Source organism: Sinohyriopsis cumingii, chromosome 9 (genome assembly GCF_028554795.1).
Source record: "Sinohyriopsis cumingii isolate HCF-2022 chromosome 9, ASM2855479v2, whole genome shotgun sequence".
NCBI classification, from domain to species: Eukaryota; Metazoa; Mollusca; class Bivalvia; order Unionida; family Unionidae; genus Sinohyriopsis; species Sinohyriopsis cumingii.
In genome coordinates, this window is record NC_142969.1 from 102,203,570 (window position 1) to 102,226,162 (window position 22,593).

Genomic DNA, 22,593 nt, shown 5'->3' on the forward strand with positions numbered 1-22,593 from the left:
AAAATTTATGACGACTCAAGTCTCCGTTCTTCTAAAAAGAGAAATGTACAACATTTTAATAATTATATTTACATCTTTGTATCTTTTGTATTGCTATGAAAATATTAATGATATTATTATCATACAAATGATTTTAAAGGTCATGAAATAAAGCACACTATCAGGTCATCGTGATAAGGAATGTTTATCTATCGCATTGCTCTGATATAATCTTAGTTAAAACTAGTGTCGTCGATTCAGGTCACAATTGTCTTAATTGCCAATTTACAGCTTCATTATATATGATGAAATCTGTATGTAGGATCACGATATAGCACATTCTAACCCGTCTGAAGTACTTTGGTACCTGTCTGATGTTCGTTCCTCAGATACTGAATCACTTGCCTCTTACAAAACATAATGAGAAATTAAAGCTAGACTTCCTTTCTTAAATGTTTTCTCATCTTTTAAGAATCAGGCTAAATATGAGCATACTTTTTATCTAATCATTTGCATTTTGCTTAAGAATTAGCATTAGCCACGCATGCGCAAATTTCCATACAGCCTTTATATAGGTCTAGACCCATTACAACTTTGTTTTAACGGCTTATTCAGAGCGTGTCCACATTGGAGGGAGATCTGTTGAAGGAACGATCTGACGTACGTTATTAAAGCTGTATCTAAGTAGATGATTTCAACTGCAAGTTAAGATATATCTTGCTACAACTCAATAGGCTGCACATTGTAAGTAATGCATTTTATTACATTCTACACCAAACTAAAATCCAGATGTTGTGATACTTTTTTTCTTACGGCCTACACAGTAACAATAGTGAAAGGAAGACCAACTGTAATTGAATCAATTACAATACTTTATAAAATACGTAACAGCTTTAAGAATGATGCTGGCGTTTTTAATACATTTAAAATAAATTTGATAACATACATAATTTTGGTAGAATGGATCGACAAGGATAATTCCCCGTAAGCTGAATATATCTCATTTACTCTCCATTGTTCCTCATTATTGATAAAGGCTTTTTCGCAATGTTGTTGCAAATATTACTTAAAATGTATGCTTTTTCTGCATTCCTTAATATGTCCTTATGTTCCAAAGTGGAAAACAATGTTCCTGTTTTTGCGGGTCGGGCACTTGATGTTTCAAATAATATTAAAATAACATCTTAGTTGGTTATCTCACATCTGCGTAAAGGCACTTGTCACTAATACCTTAAGTGTCAACAAATTTTGTTAGCTTGTAAAAACAATTCATTCATCTGTCATTTTGCCCGGGTTTGCCCCTCTCCAATCCTGTCATATATATATATATATATATATATATATATATATATATATATATATATATATATATATATATATATATATATATATGTATTGTACCAAAAAGGCAAATTCAGATATGTAGCTACAATTGGACACTTAATATGTTCTTACCTCCTTTCTCTTGATTCCATGAGAACATATTTTTCGGATGGCCGGCAAAAAGGGAAACATAGTGATATGATAAGTCTCTCAACAAACCACTGTTGTATACACATGCTCATAACATAACAAGGACTTGATGTCGTGTCGTCGCTGGTGGAATTTAAGCAAGACATGAGGTTATTGAAACTGAATGATCGCTTCATTTTTTGACATTTAATGGTTCCATGACTAACATTACAAATTTCAACAGCGTATATTTAATTTCTGGTCGGAATCTAGTCGAGTGCTACCTTTCATCATATAAAGCTATATTCTTTTCATATCTGGCCAGATAATTGTGCACAAACAATCACAAGTTTCACAAATAATAATATGATTGCTAACAAACCTCTTTCAGAGAATCGAACTTGTTCGACTCGCATTGTAAAGAGAAGAAAGATTCCTAAATATGTTATTTGCTGAATATTGTGTTACAGACACATTCACATATTGACGTCATCATCAGCAGTAAAATATCCTTGTTCTTCCCGATACAACTCAAACAATGTAATTGTGGCTGTCTCAAATTGGCTCGGAGGTTATGGTATCTGTATTTGGAAAGAATCGAACATTATAGGTGCAACCGTTATAGATCGGTTGCTACAGTGTCAAACATGTAATGGAAGTGTCTCGGACTTGATACTTGCTTTCGTCAGCCTGTTTGCGCCTTAGTCTGTCCTTGAGAAAACACTTAGCTTCTGTGTATTCTCTACTATATAGCCATTAATGACTAAAAGTGCCACTAAGGACAGCAAAACGAAAAACATACCAAACTCTAAATAATGAGAGGTAACATTAAAGAACATTTAAGCCATCTGTGAAGTATTTGCGCTTTTATCTTGTAATGGCTTGACCATCACGGTTTCAGCTGTGATAAAGTCATGTTATAATAATTGATTAAAACTGCTGCTTATGATGCCTATAATGATTCATATCATTCCAAACATACTTCACCCTTTCCGTCTCCGATGTACGCTATGTAATCGTTATTAATTGGTACCTTTTTCGCTAAATAATCGTTCAAAAATATAAAATGAAGGAAAATATTGAGACCCCCAATATCCCAAATACATAAGTCTTCCTGTCTTCCAAATGAATGTAAATTAATTCTTTCTTCTCAGGTTTAATCCGGTTGGTTTTAAAAACTGACATCCAAGAGTTTGAATGCCACTTTTCAATCAATAAGCAGCACGATGGACATGCCGCTTACAATTTAAAAGTTCCACCAAACAAAATCAATGTTGATAACTCTGCATGGAGACTCCAAAAGCTAAGACTCAATCATTGTTAAAAGTGAAAAGACAACCAGACAAATGTATATCAACCAATATAAAGTATAATAGTTTATGACAATAATGCTTATTTTACACGAGGCAAGTTTTCCTGAATCTCTGTTTTATTTTATGTGGGAGTATGATTAAACAATAAATGTATAAATAGGGAGAGATGATAGTCTTTAAAGCATCAAGTGGGGTTGACTATTTTGAACTCCACGAGAGATAAACGAATACCCGAACAAGTTAAAACATGAGAGATGTAGGAGAAGTAAATAAATATACTCATGTATCCTACCATGGCAACCGCTAGACATAAGAAAACACACAGATTGTTTCTCACAGAAAGAAAACCATGTAGATACAGCAACAAGACCCATGCTAATAGTGGGTCATAGAATAGAGACAAATTTTGTGTACGTGTGTGTGGCGGTTGAATTGGTTGTTTAACAAAACTTTATTAAATGTTCAGTCATATCGCTACGGTGTCTGCAGTGTGGCAGTTAATAGTGATATCTAGCACCGGGGAATCATGCCGCAGACATGTAGCATGATGTCCCAACAACCCAACCTCCCCCCCCCCCCCACCGTGCCACTTTCCTCACACCAGGACGACCAGTCCTAACATTAAACTTGCAACGCTGAGCGTCTAGCAAGGTAGCTACTAGTATCATTTTTATAAGGCTTTGGTATGACACTGCCGAGGTTCGAATTCGCGACCTCCCTCACCTAGAGCTGTTCCAAGAAGAGAGAGATGGTTTACTAAATGCGTTGGAAATACCAATCTATCAAAATCATGAAAATGATCATTGCAAAAGTCCGTCTTGGCCCCAACAAAAAGTTAAAATAATGACACAGGCAATTATTTTACATCTTGCCTGACTTATGTTCAGCTATTTCCATATTTTAAAATTATTCATATGAAAATCATAGTTCATTAGTCCATTTGATAAACGCTTAGAGTATTCTAAAAATTTGTGAAGTAATAAGAATAATGGCGTACTATATAGCATGCACAATTAAATTTTGTTGTCATTGATCTTTTCTGTTCTGAGCAGGCAATAACGGAGTGACATGTATCGTCTAGGTCCAAGTCGGGGTTTTGTGCCGCGAGCATCAGCACCGATTTTATTGTCCGCATTGCCACCACGACAGCCAATAAATGGATTTGCAAGTAATATTATAGCTGATGATATTTCACTCAATGCCTACATTTTCCGCGAACGATATATTTATCGGATAATTTGCCATACGCAAGAAATGCATTTCTAAAATGCGCTGTTCAAATTATAACTTGGAAAGGCAATATTAGTATGGACAAAATTACGTTTTGATAGGCTAAGAGAAACTAATAATGACGGATCTCATCCAAGTTCAATGAAGTATCTTTTGATGAACATGTGGCTAACAAATATTCTGATTCTGAATCCTCTAAATAGCGAAAGATTCGGTTAGCAAATGTACTAAATGGGATTCAACAAGTTTAAATAAACCCACCTGTTCATGCCTTACCTGAAACGTTATTCCATTGCCAACTTACGTGTTAGGGGCAAAGATGCAATGATTTCAAGGAAAAACTAGCGAAACAAACTGCATATGCCTTTGGAATGGTACAAATGGATCTAACGTGATGTTAACCAATAACATTGTTATGATAACTTCACATTTATTTATTTTCATTCTATATGACTAATTGTTCATCTGTCCAACAATCATATCCACATGTGTACATATGTATGTATGTATATATGTCTGTATATATGTATGTATGTATGTATGTATGTATGTATGTATGTTTTATACTCCAGAGAATTCAAGATTTGTTGTGGTTAACCACGAGTGTATCCTATTATCTGCAATGTGTCTGTGTGTGTGTATGTATGTATGTATCTATGTATGTACTATTTGGCTCATGTATGTATGTATGTTATTATATTATGTATGTATTATATATATATATATATATATATATATATATATATATATATATATATATATATATATATAGATATATATATATGTGTGTGTGTGTGTGTGTGTCTGTGTTTGTGTGTGTGTATGCATGTATAGAGAAAGTGAGCGTGAGGAATATTTTGTGTAAATAAGACGTATTTTTCATTTTTGTTTATTAATCATATATATAAACAGTTTTAATAGGAGGAATGTTCGGAATTGTCTTGCTACTAAGTGCATTAGCAAAACCTTTGAGCAGTGTTGATTACAATGGCAATAAAGTGCCGGGTAAGTACATGCGTCATTTACTACTACTACTACTACTACTACTACCTCTACTACTACTAGCAATATCAAAAATAATATATATATATATATATATATATATATATATATATATATATATATATATATATATATATATATATATATATATTTCCGTATTGTATGGTTGAGGCGTTCAACTCTATAATAGTGTACAGTTGGGAAAGGCATTACTGGTCTAGCCTGTATACAACCTTCGCGTGATGCTTTTGACGTAACTTCCATGATCCACATAAAACTATAGCAATATGGAAACGGGCACTTCTTCCCCTCACCTTTCACTTGGATCCTAACAATATATGTGTATTAATAAAACTTGACGTCTGCAGTAGTAATATCAGAAATACAAACATGTGAAATTAATTATGGATTAAGAACATTTGTCTCCTGTTGCTAAAGTGTTTTGGAATGTGCAGTAGTATGGTTCTCTTGATCAGGCTTGTGCATAACACATCTAAATTATGCCACTTATTATTTCTGGCGTATGCTTGTACGTAAGGTTCCTTGATTATGCATATACTTAATATATCAAGAGTACGCCTATAGGAAATGACTTTTGATTATGCAGTTACGTACTTCCTCTTAATTTTGCCAGTGGGTGTAATAATTGATTATGCCGGTGAGTAATCCCTCTTTATAACGCATCTACAAACTTCCATTGTATTATGACTGCATTTAATACCACATGTTTAGGCCTGTCCATAGTTTCTTTCAATTATATTTGTAAATAATGCATCTTGAGTATGATAGTACAAACAAGCTCTTGATTGTCCAAGCGCGAAATGACCATTGTCCATGCTTGTGCGTGATCTCTCTCTCTCTCTCTCACTCTCTCTCTCTCTCTCTATATATATATATATATATTGAGCTAGCATCTTGGTTATGGTTATACGTAATAATTTTTAGTTATATTTCTTGTATTTGAGTCTACGTAATATTTCGTTGAGTAAAGCATTCTGCGTATGCCTGATCATAACTCATCTTGATTATGCCAATACTTAATGTTTCTTTATTATGCCAATAAGTAATGACTCTTGATGATGCCAATAAGTAATGACTCTTGATTATGCCAATAGGTAATGACTCTTGATTATGCCAATACGTAATGACTCTTGATTATGCCAATACGTAATGACTCTTGATGATGCCAATACGTAATGACTCTTGATTATGCCAATACGTAATGACTCTTGATTATGCCAATACGTAATGACTCTTGATTATGCCAATACGTAATGACTCTTGATTTTGCCTATAGGTTATACATCTCAGTTATGTAGTTTTATTAAATATGTTGCATGTGGAACACAGTCCACATCCTTGTTCACGATGCAATCAAAATAATGCACAATACATCTAAGTTATGTATTTTTTAATATGTTGCTTTTAGAACACGGACCACCCAACTGTTTATGACGCAGTCGGAATAGTACCCAATACACCCGACTTACGTTTCTTCTATTTGCCATAAGTTGAATATTGAGTGTCCCACTTTACAGTATGCCCGACACTTTTCATATATGCTCTTCTTTTGTCTATTGCATGTAAAGCAAAGTCCATTTAAATAATCTTGATGCCACCAGAATAGCGCCCAAAATATCAGATGTATGTTTTCTAACAAAACAGGCAAAACTCATTCACACCAAGTGGTATAAGACATCCTGTACTCTTCAACGTCTTTTCTGATTATGCCCGTACGTAATGCATCTTGTTTGTTAATGTAATTGATACGATCTGTGTATGCCTGTATGTAATAGCTCTTGGGTAAATATACACTGTGGCAGTTGATTGAACCACTTATATTTGACCCAATCGATCCCAGGTCTGTCAATATGCTGTTTCGCTGTGGATAATCTGTCTTGTTTGTATGTTTGAAAGGGAAATCCAACAATTTAACCATTCGAATAAATGTGAATCACAACTTTGCCCACATTCCGGAGCGCGATTAACATTATTGGTATAATAATAATAATAATAATAATAATAATAATTATCATTATTATTATTATTATTATTATTATTATTATTATCTGGCTAAGCGAGAACTGGAAGCATGATACAAGCTGTGGGTGGACCACTTAATTTTGCCGGTGAGTAATTCCTCTTTATAACGCATCTACAAACTTCCATTTTATTATGACTTCATTTAATGCCACGTAATTAGGCCTGTCCATGGTGTCTTTGGATTATGTTTGTAAATAATGCATCTTGAGTATTATAGTACAAACTTACTCATGATTTTCCCAGCACGAAATGACCATTGTCCATGCCTGTGTGTAATATATATATATATATATATATATATATATATATATATATATATATATATTCAGCTAGCCTGTTCTATATGATTATACGTAATATTTTTTGTTATGTTTCTTGTATTTGAGTCTACGTAATATTTCGTTGAGTAATGCATTCTGTCTATGCCTGATCATAACTCCTCTTGATCATGCCAATACTTAATGTTTCTTTATCATGCCAATAAGTAATGACTCTTGATTATGCCAATAAGTAATGACTCTTGATTATGCCAACAAGTAATGACTCTTGATGATGCCATTAAGTAATGACTCTTGATTAGGCCGATAAGTAATGACTCTTGATTATGCCAATAAATAATAACTCTTGATTATGCCAATAAGTAATGACTCTTGATGATGCCAATAAGTAATGACTCTTGATTATGCCAATACGAAATGACTTGATTATGCTGATACGCAATGACTCTTGATTTTGCCTATAGGTTATACATCTCAGTAGTTTTATTAAATATGTTGCATGTGGAACACAGTCCACATCCTTGTTCACGATGCAATCAAAATAATGCACAATACATCTAAGTTATGTATTTTTTAATATGTTGCTTTTAGAATACGGACCACCCAACTGTTTATGACGCAGTCGGAATAGTACCCAATACACCCAACTTACGTTTCTTCTATTTGCCATAAGTAGAATATTGAGTGTCCCACTTTACAGTATGCCCGACACTTCTCATACATGCTCTTCTTTTGTCTATTGCATGTAAAGCAAAGTCCGTTTAAATAATCTTGATGCCTCCAGAATAGTGCCCAAAATATCAGAATTATGTTTTACTAGCAAAACAGGCAAAACTCACTCACACCAAGTGGTAAAAGACCTCCTGTACTCTTGATTGTATTTTCTGATTATGCCCGTACGTAATGCCTCTTGTTTGTCAATGTAATTGATAAGATCCGTGTATGCCTGTTTGTAATAGCTCTTGGATAAATATACATTGTGGCATCTTATTGAACCACTTATATATGACCCAATCGATCCCAGGTCTGTCAATATGCTGTTTCGCTGTGGCTAATCTGTCTTGATTGTATGTTTGAAAGGGAAATCCAACAATTTGACCATTCGAATAAATGTGAATCACAACTTTGCCCACACTCCGCATCGCGATTAATATTATTGGTATAATAATAATAATAATAATAATAATAATTATTATTATTATTATTATTATTATTATTATTATTATTATATGGCTAAGCGAGAACTGGAAGCAAGATACAAGCTGTGGGTGGACCACTTAATTTTGCCGGTGAGTAATTCCTCTTTATAACGCATCTACAAACTTCCATTTTATTATGACTTCATTTAATGCCACGTAATTAGGCCTGTCCATAGTGTCTTTGGATTATGTTTGTAAATAATGCATCTTGAGTATTATAGTACAAACTTACTCTTGATTTTCCCAGCATGAACTACCATTGTCCATGCCTGTGTGTATATATATATATATATATATATATATATATATATATATATATATATATATATATATATATATTGTGCTAGCCTGCTGTATATGATTATACGTAATAATTTTTGTTATACTTTTTGTATTTGAGTCTACGTAATATTCCGTTAAGTAATACCTCCTGTCTATGCCTGATCATAAGTCCTCTTTATTATGCCAATACCTAATGACTCTTGATTATACCCATATTAAATGATTCTTGATTATGCTAATACCTAATGACTCTTGATTATACCCATATGAAATGACTCTTGATTATGCCAATACTTAATGACTCTTTATTATCCCAATAAGTATCGACTCTTGATTATACTTATAAGTAATGTCTCTAGATTATGCATGTAGGTTATACTTTTTGATTAAGCAAATAGTTAATTCCTCTTGATTAAGTAAATACGTAATTCCCATTGATTATGTTTGTCCTTAATTCTTCTGATTATGCCAATATTTAATGACTCTTGATTATGCCAATACGTAATGACTCTTGATTATGCATTTACGTTATACTTCTTCATTTAACACATACGTAAAGATTATTGATTATTTACTTCTTCTTCACTATGCTTGTAATATATAATTTATCTTTGTACGTAATGCCTCTTCTAGACAATACATGTAGACAAGAAAAGCTCCTAACTTTAATTGTTCTCAATGGTAATGCGATTTAAATAATAACTATGCCTGACAAGACTAAATGAAATCATGAACGCAATGAAACTCTACAAAATCAATTTTAATTTAACTAATTACACTTGAAGCAAGTTCTCCAACATATGTTTATAGATTGGTTTAATGGCTATATAAACTACATTATCGATGTTATTAATCGATTCAAATTCAAATGAAAATCTAGCCAGATGAATAACGTTTTCAAAACTAATGTGACGTAACCAAATACACTTGAAGCAATCGACCCAAGGTCTGTTAAATTGACTGGTTCTTGTGCTATATAAAATATATTCATGACATTATATCTGAAGGGTAATTGAATAACATTCTAGCCGACGAAATCATAGTTGCCTATATCATTGGTACACTGCCTCAGCTCCTAATACTACTAGTAAGAACTTAATAATAATAATAATAATAATAATAACAATAATAACTGCGAACAGCGGCATCGAAACATTAAAAAGATAAGGAATATAAACTCAATTCATGTTCAGAAAATAGCATATGTACTTGTCTATCAAAGTTGCTTTTTCTGCGATGATGATGATGATCATTTATGGCTACAATATTTATTATAATTATCATTAGAATTAACCGTTGTTATCGTTATCAGTATATATCAACATTTTGACATGTAATAGGTCATGTCAGATCAATAAATATTGTTTTAACTTCGATCAGTGAGTTCATATTTATAATAACTTGACAGCAGGGACCACACTGTCGACCACCATTGCAACTACCATCACCTCTACACCGACTACGACTTCATCTACAAGCACCAATCCATCGACCACAACGACGAGTTTAACTACAATTACAAAGCCGTCGACAACATATTCAACTAGCACCACTCCAACGACGAGTTCAGCTACAATTACAACGCCGTCGACAACATATGCAACCACTAAAGGTAACGTATTGTAATTTCTTGCATGTAGACCACTTATCACGCAAATGTCCATATCGCAATCGGAAGAGTGCCCAAATACATCTCAGTTATGTAGTTTTATTAAATCTGTTGCATGTGGAACACTGTCCACACACTTGTTCACGATGCAATAAGAATAATGCCCAGTACATCAAAGTTATGTATTTTTTAATATGTTGCTTTTAGAACGCTGATCATCAAACTGTTTATGACGTAATCTGAATATTACCCAGTACACCTGATTTACCTTTCTTCTATTGGATATAAGTTGAATGTTGTGTGTCGCACTTTACAATATGCCCGATACATTTCATATATGCTCTTCTTTTATCTATTGCATGTACAGCAAAAACCGTTTAAATATTCTTGATGCGTTCAGTATAGTGGCCAAAATATCAGAGTTATGTTTTATTAACATAACATGCAAAACTCACTCATACCAATTGGTGAAACAACTCCAGTACTCTTGATTTTCTCTTCTGATTATGCCCGTACGTAATGCCTCTTGTGTATCCATGTAGTTGATACGATCTGTGTACTATCCATGTAGTTGATAGGATATGTGTACTATCCATGTAGTTGATACGATCTGTGTACGTCTGTATGTAATAGTTCATGGGTAAATATACGTTGTGACAGTTGATCGCACCACTTATATTTGATCCAATCCATCCCTGGTATGTCAATATACTGTTTCGCTGTGGTTAATTTGTCTTGATTTTAAGTCTGGAAGGGAAATCCAACAACAATTTAACCGTTCGAATAAATGTAAATCACAACTTTGCCCACTTTCCGGAGCGCGATTATAATAATAATAATAATAATAATAAAACGTCTCAACATTTATCAGATTATAATGTATACTACTACTACTACTACTACTACTACTGTTACTCCTACTCCTACTACTACTACTACTACTACTAATAATAATAATAATAATACATATTATTATTATTTTCCATGAATTCCACCATGCACATATGCATACATGAACTGATGATTATGCACGCTGATGAATCCCACTGACTCATATCAAACATTTTGTACGAACTCAAACACATACGCAGACGAAGAAGTACCCATGGACATTAGTTTCATGTTGAATGTGTAGGTGTGGGTGTATCTGTGTGAGAGAGAGTAAATTTGGATATCGTAAGTAGCTTTAAGTCATATCGCTACGTCTGCAGTGTGGCGGTTTATAGTGATGTCTACTTCTGGGGCATCATTCTGCAGACTTATAGCATGATGTGCCACCAAGTACCATTATCTTGACACCAGGACGACCAGTCATAATACTAACTTCTTAATGCTGAACACCATGGGAGCCAGCTGAAAGTACTATTTTATAAAAATCTTTGGTACGACAAGACCGGGTTAGAACTCGCGACCTCTCGCATCCGAGGCGGACAAAAAATCACTTAGGACACCGATACAGTTGTTTCACTCTTGAAAGCAATGTTATTATTGTTATTGTTATTATTATTATTATAATTATTATTATTATTATTATTATTATTATTATCATCATTATTATTATTATTATTTGTAGCCCCTATATGTGGCTCCGCACCAAGCATACTCGGATTACTGGTCATGCCACCAGGAGGAGCAAATGTGAACGATACAAAGCTTTACAGATGTGAAAATCCGGATGAAACCTTCCCGAGAAATGCTTTTAATCCAAATCAGTGCCCAGTAATGAAATGCATGTCTAACGGGCAGTATGATCCGTCATTTACAAGCAAACCCAGGACTTGTGAAGGTAATAAGACGACAATCAGTTATCTATTTATCGATATATATATATATATATATATATATATATATATATATATATATATATATATATATATATATATTCAGAAAGAGAGAGACAGGGAAAGATATAGAGACAGAGACAGTCAGAGAGCTAGAGAATATGAGAAAGAGAGAGAAAGAAAGAGAGAGAGAGAGATGGCGACATTATTTTATTGATTTAGCATATGGAAGGCCATATAAAATCAATATATTACATAATTTATATAAAATATATTGTTGCTTAAATGCATGCCTGTCCGACAGATTGTATGATACATCACAGTCTTGTGAAGATAATATATAGACGGAGCAAGTGAGAAACAAAAGTGATAGCGGTTGAATGATCATATTTTGCCTATTCCGCACACAACAAATGTCAAACTTTTGAGTGTCACCTGGTTGAAAGGATGGATAGATATACATATTTATATAGCTAGTTATATATATATATATATATATATATATATATATATATATATATATATATATATATATATCACCTTGGCACAAAAGTAGAACAGAAACATGTATTATGCACCGTTGTGTTAAGCCAAATGTCTATGTCTGTAAACGGTTACTATTTATGTGGAAAAAGTAAGTTCATAACTTGAGCAACGTAAATGTTGTATACATGGTGTACATTCTTTGTTTCAATAAATGGACACAGGAGAAGAACAATACATATATCTGCGAATTTATATGATGTTTATGTATGTATGATTGTTGTATTTTCTTCTTTTTCAGTAGAATGTACTGATACCTATTCTAGTTTGTAGCATCTAAGTTTTGAAACATATTTTGAATTCCTAACACTTTGGCTCGAATATTCCTTAAGCAAATAACTTGGTGAATATTTTGACGTATTTGCTAGAGATACTATTTATAATATTTAAACTTAATGGCCAGCTCCTGCGAATTCACCACCTGGTGATGACACACAGACGTCACCAGACACCATCACCTCTCCAGGATTTGATGGGACCTCTCCGTACAGTTCTACAACTGCGGAATACCGATGGAACATTGTAACTACAGGAAGTCAAATCATTTTTAATATTAATACGTTTGATGTTCGAAATGGGAACAATCAGTGTAACAATGGCGACAGGTTGGAAATATTCTGTGGCTTCAAGGATAGCAGTCGGTAAATATCCGCTTGTATTTCTTATTCAATGCACGTCTCTGCCTCATTTCCTTCTAATGATATTCCGCCAAATGTTTTCTGAATCAAGTCAGCAACCGCAGGAACGAACATTGTCATGTACGTTACGGTTATCATCATCGTTGTCATCAGTAACCATTTTCTATTAGGAATTGAATATTTGTCATTACGTTGTTAGTACATAAGCAACTGAATTGTAGTTCAGTTTTAATAGCATATTGTAAACAAAAAATCATTTCACTTAATAGCCATACATTGAAGCGCGATATACCCTTGTTTTCAAAACAAAGTAATTTCCGGCATGTAGTTACATTAGACTGATACACATTCTTATTCACATTTCCATCACGAGCGTGATTGTAAAAATATAATATAAAGATGTATACAATCATATCATACCATACTGACAGCAATTCTTTTACAGTTTACCTCCTTGGATTACATCTCCACATTTAATGTCTGCGAGTGCAGTAGGCATGAATTTCATTTCAATGATTCATACGTCAATCTGTAACGCTATTCCCTTCAAGCAGTTGCAACGACCTGCATGCGAAGAATATCAGAGGAACTATTACGAACAACAATGTTGTATTGGCATTTATTCCTGAATAGGGTATTGCGTTGAAAGTCGCCAAAGAACAGAGTATTAGTGTAATTAAAACGGGTAGAGTAACAAAAGTAAAAGCAAATAAAATTGCAAGACACAACGTGCGACTTTGCTGTCGTTTGGGCAATGCATACTACAGATGGATAAATGCTAACAAATATTTACTTTGCGTGCAGGTACAAACCTACTTACTGATCTCCAAATACGAATAATATTACTTTTTTGAATGTTTGTTATTGGTTAAAAACCATTTTACAGTATCTGATAGGCTATATGATGGCAGCTAGTGTATTTTGCATAAGAAACACTGGATATATCCCAAAAAGAACCTCTGATACTCGGAAACATACTGGCAGGCTTTCTCACATACCAAACCTAGAGCCCGAAACTCGAAACGACAAGAACAAGACTGACATGTCAGTAATATGTAAAAGCAGACGTACGGGTGACTACACAGGACACCTATGTTACCTTACTGTATTGTGTTTGGTTCGAAACTCTTTTCATAGTCTATACAATGAGCCTGGTCATAACAACACAAAGTTGTCCATTTTGATATAATACGCTCGATGCGAGTCTCTCACGAAGTTCCAAAGCTGCCGAAGAACATACATTTGATTACTGATATCATCTGACTATTATAATTAATGTCATTTAGTTGTAACATACCCATTCACCAGGTACGATGAAAAGTATCCATACAAAAGACATGATATATATATATATATATATATATATATATATATATATATATATATATATATACTTTTTGTTTAATCAGTTTAATTAATGTCTGAATCGCAGATGAAATATGTCACATCCCATTATCTTGAAAGTGAGTTCGGTGAAATTAATTTTTTGCTGCTTTTCACTGAGCGAATGACGTGGAACTTTTGTACAAGATTTCATTATAACAATGGCAATTTCTTGATTTTAATAGTGTGATTTTCCCGTATGAACTGCTATTTTAATATTATATTAAACGTGAAATGAAATCGTGGTGATAGCATGTATGTATGTCTGTATGTGTGTATGTATGTATGTATGTATGTAGATTTGTGTGTAAGTGTGTGCGTGCGTGCTTGCGTATATATGAATGTATTTATGTATGTTTTATATTGCAGAGAATTCAAGATTTGTAGTGGTTCGCCACCCGTGAATCCCATCATCTGCAATGTAGGATGTGCTGGAGTTGTATTCGTGGTTGATAACAAGACAACACCGAAAGGAATCGGATTTTCGATTACTTGGATAAATTAAGTGTGACCTTCTAAACTGCATTTGGTTCGGATGTAAAACGTACTAATTATATTACATTAGTTTCTGTATCTAAATAGTAACTTACTAATTTATTATTGAAATAATGTCTTGGCGTCCACACAAGCAAGATTGAGTTCGAAACTGTCTCTACTTAGACAATGAAATCATTAGAGGTGATAGGTTAATGAGAAGAAAACGAACCAAACAAAACAGGCTTGCTTCTATTTTGTAAATTTGTGAGCACTTTGTACATATTTTCTCTTGGGTATGCAATGATTAAATGGTGTTATATTTTATTTTTGTCTTATATTTTTACAAACTCTTTAAATCTGTTTATTTTAGACAAATAACTAGTATCATTAGTTCTATCACAGATGGTATTTCCTTGATTATAATACATGTAGCAGGTGGATTAAAGCACAAGAACCTAGACAAGCGGTAATTAGGGGCATTGTTAACATTATGAATGTGAATAAAGAACCTATTGATGTTGATATACCCTATCTTTAGAGTTACCGCTTAATCTTGCACACAACATATGATACGCAATAAAATTCATTTCTTCTACATCAATTCTAATCAAATAAATGTTAAAATTTTTTAAAAAAAACCAATATCCATGAATGAACTTTTAGCTTTTCTTAATCAATTTCAGGATGTAATTATTCAAAATATTCAAATATTAATCAAAGCTTGATTTTGTTCTAAGGATATTTTAACATAAGACAGGTTTTTGGAAATAACAATTTATTCCTGCATTATTTGTGTCTAACATATACGATTGGTGCTTATTTTAAATATTTGAAGCTTCCTGTTATAAATATAATGGTCAATGTGTACAATATATTTAAACACTCATAAAAAGATAAAAATCATTCACCTCAATATTCATACATATTGAAGTTTTGTAAGAATTTTTGTACAAATTCGGAGGGGAACTTTGATTTTTATTCGTCATACAAGACTTCCGGAAAGAAAACTTTTTTATGAATTTTACTGGCATGATTTGCACGTCCAGACAAAATTAAAATCAGCTCTAAGAGAGATATTAAGATTATGCGTGTTTTATCGGAATATTAAAAAATAGAACGTTGGTTAAAGGTCACTAACGAGGTAATTTGCTTAACGAAATATTATGTTGGTGAAGAAATTTAAAAAGTACAATATTCAATTGATCAATTTTTACCCAATATGCGCCACCTTACCCCCATTTCCGGTGTATAAATTAACAATACTTATCTGAAAACTGCTGCCAATGTCAAACTATGTCAACTGACTTTTTCTCCAACGATTTAAAAGAAGTTTAGCGATCATTTGAACGCAGGGAACAACACAACTTTTCAGCCTCATCGATACGATGTTTGCAGTGTGGCAGTTTATAGTGATGTCTAGCATAGGCACATCATGCCCTAGACATGTAGCATCTAGTCCCGCCCGGTCACGCTATCCTGACACCATGCTGTCCAATCCTAACACCTATACCTCAATGCAAGGCGCCAAGTGAGGGAACTATTAGTATTGTTTTCAAGTTGTTGGTTTCTCTCGGCTGGGGATCAGATCTAAAGAACTGGAAGTTATGTAGAAGAAGACAGAATTGTTCGAATAATGTAGGAAATGTGGCATAATGTATATATTTCATATTTTCATATTTTCATACGACTCTCAAAACTCGGTTAATATCATATATTCGCTATTTTCATCTTCGTTTTCCTTATTCACGAACTAAATGTGTTGCTTAAGCAGCAGAGAGGGTGAACAGACCAATGGTGGAAAAACGTCCAAATGTCGAAAATAAGCCTTCCTACGAACGATCAAGAAATAAAAAAGCGTCGACAGATTTGAAAAAAGCATCGACACTTTACTGAGAAAATCTCTATGGAATTTCCAATTAATATTACTCCATTGTCGTTGGTGACTTTTTCTAGTTTATTATGCACGCGTTTTACGCAATTACGTCTTCGCGAGGTCCCACCACCCTCTCTGCTGCTATCAATTTATCCAAATATTTTATCAAGCCCAATACAATATCTTGTTCTAGGATCTTGTTTTATTGTTATAAATCCATGCGGAGTAGCTTGCGCTCGTGAAAAGAAGTTTCTGAATTTAATTATATCCATGTCACCGCTGCACCAAGTTTGATGAATATTTCTTATCGTGTGTGTATCAACTCCATTAAACACAACTAAAATATTACAGTTATCTCTGATCACTTTTGGTATTTGTGTGTATCGTTGAGTAACATAAATGACATCAGTGTTTTTATGTCTACCTCGAGAAAATATTCTAGCTGGATTTGATTGTTTATCCAGCATCACATCGTCGTATACAACCAAATTATTAATAAATACGTCTATGGAATCAACTGATGGTGCTTCATCAATATCGTTTATAAACTCGATAACATCGTTATCTTTATCTATTCGCGCGTTTTCATTAAAATCCTTGAGCACATTATAACATCGTTGATCATCAACTGACGGTGCTACCAAATACAATTTATCCCGCTTTAATCATCTCATTATAAAATTAAGTAACAACTGTGTCTTTCCACTTTCAGATGGTCCTATTATTATCATTCTGATGGAATTTGGTAACGCAGGATGGTGTTTGACAGGTTCTCGTTTTCTTGTCGCTGAAAAATCAATTATATCCATGCTGTATAAAATATCCATGGATTTATATTGTGTGAAGTGCAGGACTCGTACACCTACGGATACACTAACAACTATTACCACAAAAAATAACAGATCAGCGGATACGGATAAGTGTACGCGGTGTGGTACAAAGAAGTTTAAATTTATTCCCGGTGATAAGTCAGAGACAAAGTCAGCGTTAAAAAAAAGCAACGCGGAGGTGATATTGCAGCAAAATAAACAAAATTACCCGGGACTCCGTGGGCTAAATACAGCGGAGATAAACATCTACCAGGATATAATTATTGTGGTCCTGGTACTCGACTCGATATCAGGCTTGATAATCAGGATCAACCAAAACCAGGCGAGGAACCAATCAACGCTATTGATAAAGCATGTCATGCTCATGATGTTGCATATAAAAGCAAAGATCTACAACATAGGCATATTGCAGATGTGAAATTAATTCATGCGCTAGATTCTATAAAAAAATAAAAATATCAAAGAAAAATTACCTAATTGGTTAGTAAGATCCGCGATGAAAGGTAAATTAGCGCTAGGGCCTGGTAATATATAAATGGAATCGATTGGATACTGGAAAGGTAAAGCAGCAATTAGTTAACTTGCTGATGCAGCAGCAGTTAAACATTCTACTGCTAAAGCGTGGTTATCCAAACAGTCAATATGGCAAATTTACCTACCGCCAACTAAGCAAATTCGATTTGCACATTTCGATGTTAGTGTTATTAATGAACTTCATCAAGCTGATATTCTGTTTTTACCACATGATACTGTACGTAGAAAAACGTACAAATACGCGCTAACTGTTGTTGATGTTGCAAGTAGATATAAAGATGCAGAACAGCTATCAACGAAAACAGCATCTGAGGTAGCTTTTAAACGAATGTATCAAGGAGGTGGTCTGCGATGGCCACAGCTGCTACAGGTTGATCCTGGCAAGGAATTTCTTGGTCCAGTATCATCGCTGATGAAAAAACATAATACCAAAATACGACGAGGACATACTGCAATTCATCGTGATCATGCAATTGTTGAACGATTTAATCGAACGCTAGCTGAGCGGTTATTTGGATATCAATACGCGAAGGAATTTATTCAGGTTACGAGATCTCGTGAATGGGTTGCAAGATTACCAAGAGTGATAGCAGCGTTAAATAATGAAATAACTAGAACGACCAACATGAAACCTATTTATGCAATTACAAGCGCGCATATACCAATACAACGACGTGATCTTTCAGCACAGCCAATATTAGGTAATATCACTGTCAGTTATTTATACGAACCCGGTGAACTCGAAGGTGGTAAAAAAAAGAGCGACTGATCCTATTTGGAGTGTTACCACACATAAGATATCCACCGTGACAAGATCCTCAGGTAGACCCGCAATCTACCGATTAGATTCAACTGCTCCTCAACGTGGATTTGTACGTGAACAATTACAAGTAATTCCCGAGGATGCACAATTACCACCGCGATCACTTAACTAGCTCCGTTACGTCGATTACACTCAAGACAGGTCAACATGGTATTTTCTCGTGTATGACCAAAATTGTTATTTTTTCTGTCTACTGTAAATTGTCTTGGAACATTTTTCAGATACCGCCATAACATTATACAATTACAACTTGCACAATGATTATTCTGTTGTTGTTTCAGCGTAATGACAAAGTCACTGTCTATATCAAATTCTCGATTATTTTTTTTTATCAGATTGTTTATAACCAGCTAATATTTTTCTTATTATATCACTTTGACATTCGTCAATATCATCACTAATCACTGACTCGTCCAAGACGATTCGTCTCAATTGAGATATTTTTTCTAACTCGAGACACTGCAAGATAAACTAAGTTTGACCATTCGATGTGATCATCGACGATCCAAACAACTGTATCAGAGATAGTCAGTCCTTGAGATGAATGAATCGTCATTGCGTATCCTAGCGTCCACGGGGATTTATCAACACGTAGAGCATCTTCAACAACATCAACATCAACTGCGACATTATCAGCACAGGATTCTGTTCCCTTGACTCGGTCTGTCCTGGTATATCAACATCAATATTCTGCCGCCGTGTATCAGCTGGTCGATAGCATAACGGAACTGGCAATGTTGGAAACTTTTCTTTATGCAACTGAAACAATTCCCGTTGAAGTTTATCACGAATTATCTTTCTACTTGCAACTATTAACTCGGTTGGTCGCCATGTTTGTAAAAAGTCGTTCATGGATGTTTCTAAAATTATCTCGCGCATTACTTCACACTGAATTTTATTCGGTTGTAGTCTGATTAATTTTTTTAATTCCTTCAACGTTGCATCAAGTGCTCTATGATCATCAGCCACATCTTCATAATAATCGACAAAGTTCTTCAGCCATCCATGTGGAGATGGTCCAACAAACGGTATGGTTGACCATGATCTCCGCACATTATCACAGCAGTATTTCTTGTGAACGACCAATCTAGAAATGTTTTTAATGTTTCCTACGAAGCAGTGCATATTTCATCCCAAATGATGATCCTTGGAATGTATTTCTCGCCCATCCTTAAAGATGTCCATGTATCACCCTTCCATCGGAAGAAGCTGTGATAAGTACACAATTGTACTCCTCGTTGTTTCATCTCTCGCGCGAGTCTGTGTGTAGGTGTCAGCACGATCATATCTGATTTTTGAAATAGTTCGATCGCTCGAGTGGTTTTACCACAGCCTCTCGGTCCGTTTATTATATCGTTTTATATCTAGCTATTGGATCATATACCGATGGTAACAACCAAGTTGTCGATGATATATTTGAACGTTGATTTTTATAATTTCATCTTTGATCGTAACATCTGCTGATTCTGAATAATCAAGTATATTTTCTTTCTTTATTCTCCATGAACCCCACGGTGCATCATCGTCCGTAAAATCATCCAACAACGTTGCATATTTCTTATCAATATAGAACGAATCCGTTGCAACCCTAACTGCGGTATCAGGGAATTTATTTATCATAGATAGCAAGTTTATGCTCACGTAGGCCAACATCGATGATCTTAAATGCGTATACTGAGACGATTCTCCATCCATATAGCTTAAAATCGTACCTAATCGTGCTTCATTTGACAAATAAACATCCTCGCGGTTTATAAATATATTTCTCGCTGCCGCATCAGCAACCATAAAATCGTTTTCGGTATCATCCAGTATTAATCGTGCATGACGTTGTTTATGATCATATGCTCCACCTTGAGTAAATTTTCCTATTATTTTTCTTCCAAGATCCTTTGCTGTTTTATCGCTATTATTGAATTTAATCTCGAGGATTCTAGGAGCATCTTTAATGATATCATCCTTGAGAGCATCAGGACATTTTTCTCTAAATTCTTTAATGACCTCATCGAGACTGATATTTTCCCTCGGTGGTAACCAAACCTCAGTTTGTTTTTTATATGATATAATTGCCTCACTAACCACCAACGATACCAATATCGCACAATCGAGCATATATCGCAATAAAACTATTGGTGCCCAGCGTTTTTCTGAGAAATGTCTACCAAACCAAACATAACATATCGTATGAAGATCCATGGCAAACTTGAATGATTCAACACAAGCAAATCCAGTTAGATCAAAATCCGGCAATGGTCCATTTATCGATACTCATGTCATTTCATGTGTTGGATGACCGAACCTTGCAAAATACTTAGAACAATCTCCGTATCCGAGAAAACTTGCTGGATAACACGCAACCATATAAACATATATCATATCGTTGTAATTATATTTGGTATTCCACAATCCGCCGTGGCCATACTCGACACAACTTGATTGTATATCCGAAAGAAATTCATTTCGTGTTGGTTTCCACGAATTTTTTTATCTAGCAACATGAGCTGCAACAGATGGAACAGTAAAACAGTTGCTTAGCAACTCATCAACATTTTCTGAATATTTTTAGCAAGATTTTTCATTTCTTCATGAAGGGATTCTTTACGATATATTTGACCGTTAGGTCGCACAAATTGATCATATTTTTCATCATCTGAGCTCTTAAATAACCACACTGACACAGGTTCGTTTTTATTTATTTTGTTAATAAAATCAAACATGTTATCATCATACAATTTAACAGTTCGATTTCGTGGAAATATTGTTACTGCGCTAGTCCACGCGTGTGCGTTATGATCAATAATTTCGATCGAAGCTCCTTTTGATTTATATTTTGATTCATATAATATTTCTCCTGTTATCGTCGCTACGGTTATTGGGAATTTTAATTGTTTTCCTAACTCAGTGACATGTTTGATAGACGCCCCGGTATCTTTAACTGTTTCGCCCCACTCATTTATTATTTTACGTCTTTTATCTGTTAAACCGTTTCCACGGGCCGCGTTTGTAAAATGTTCTATTACTCGTTCAGCTACACAGTTTATGTTTGAAAATTTCATCGGCGCCAGTTTATCAACGCTAGGTTTTTCATTTATCATATAGATTCCATAAACAACTGCTGTTACAGGATACGCTCGCTCATAATACGGTTTGTCGATACCGATTAATAGACCTGGTTTGGAATTTCTACTTAGTATGACAGTCTTTTTATTACCGTGGACAGGATCATATTTGTCACGGATAATCCAGTTATCTGTTTCTGCAAGTATGACAAATTTTATTCTAAAAAGATAGCTTCTATCATCGAGCTGTTTAATAATAGCTGCT

General features: G+C 34.3%; 1 protein-coding gene across 1 annotated transcript; it reads left to right on the forward strand.

The window, feature by feature from the left end:
• Positions 1-611: 611 nt before the first annotated feature.
• Positions 612-15,512, forward strand: LOC149792353 (uncharacterized). The gene is made up of 9 exons (XM_089970932.1): positions 612-723; positions 3,797-3,912; positions 4,887-4,979; positions 7,055-7,105; positions 8,536-8,586; positions 10,187-10,390; positions 11,961-12,173; positions 13,115-13,352; positions 15,102-15,512. Exons 2-9 carry the CDS (start codon positions 3,813-3,815, stop codon positions 15,235-15,237), a joined length of 1,086 nt encoding a protein of 361 aa, XP_089827058.1. The 5' UTR covers positions 612-723; positions 3,797-3,812; the 3' UTR covers positions 15,238-15,512.
• Positions 15,513-22,593: the final 7,081 nt, after the last annotated feature.

Coding starts and splice junctions, on each gene's coding strand:
- LOC149792353 (XM_089970932.1), top strand. CDS start 3,813: ATGTATCGTCTAGGTCCAAGTCGGGGTTTTGTGCCGCGAGCATCAGCA. Junction 10,391..11,960: donor AACATATGCAACCACTAAAG/GTAACGTATTGT, acceptor TATTATTTGTAG/CCCCTATATGTGGCTCCGCA. Junction 13,353..15,101: donor GGCTTCAAGGATAGCAGTCG/GTAAATATCCGC, acceptor TTTATATTGCAG/AGAATTCAAGATTTGTAGTG.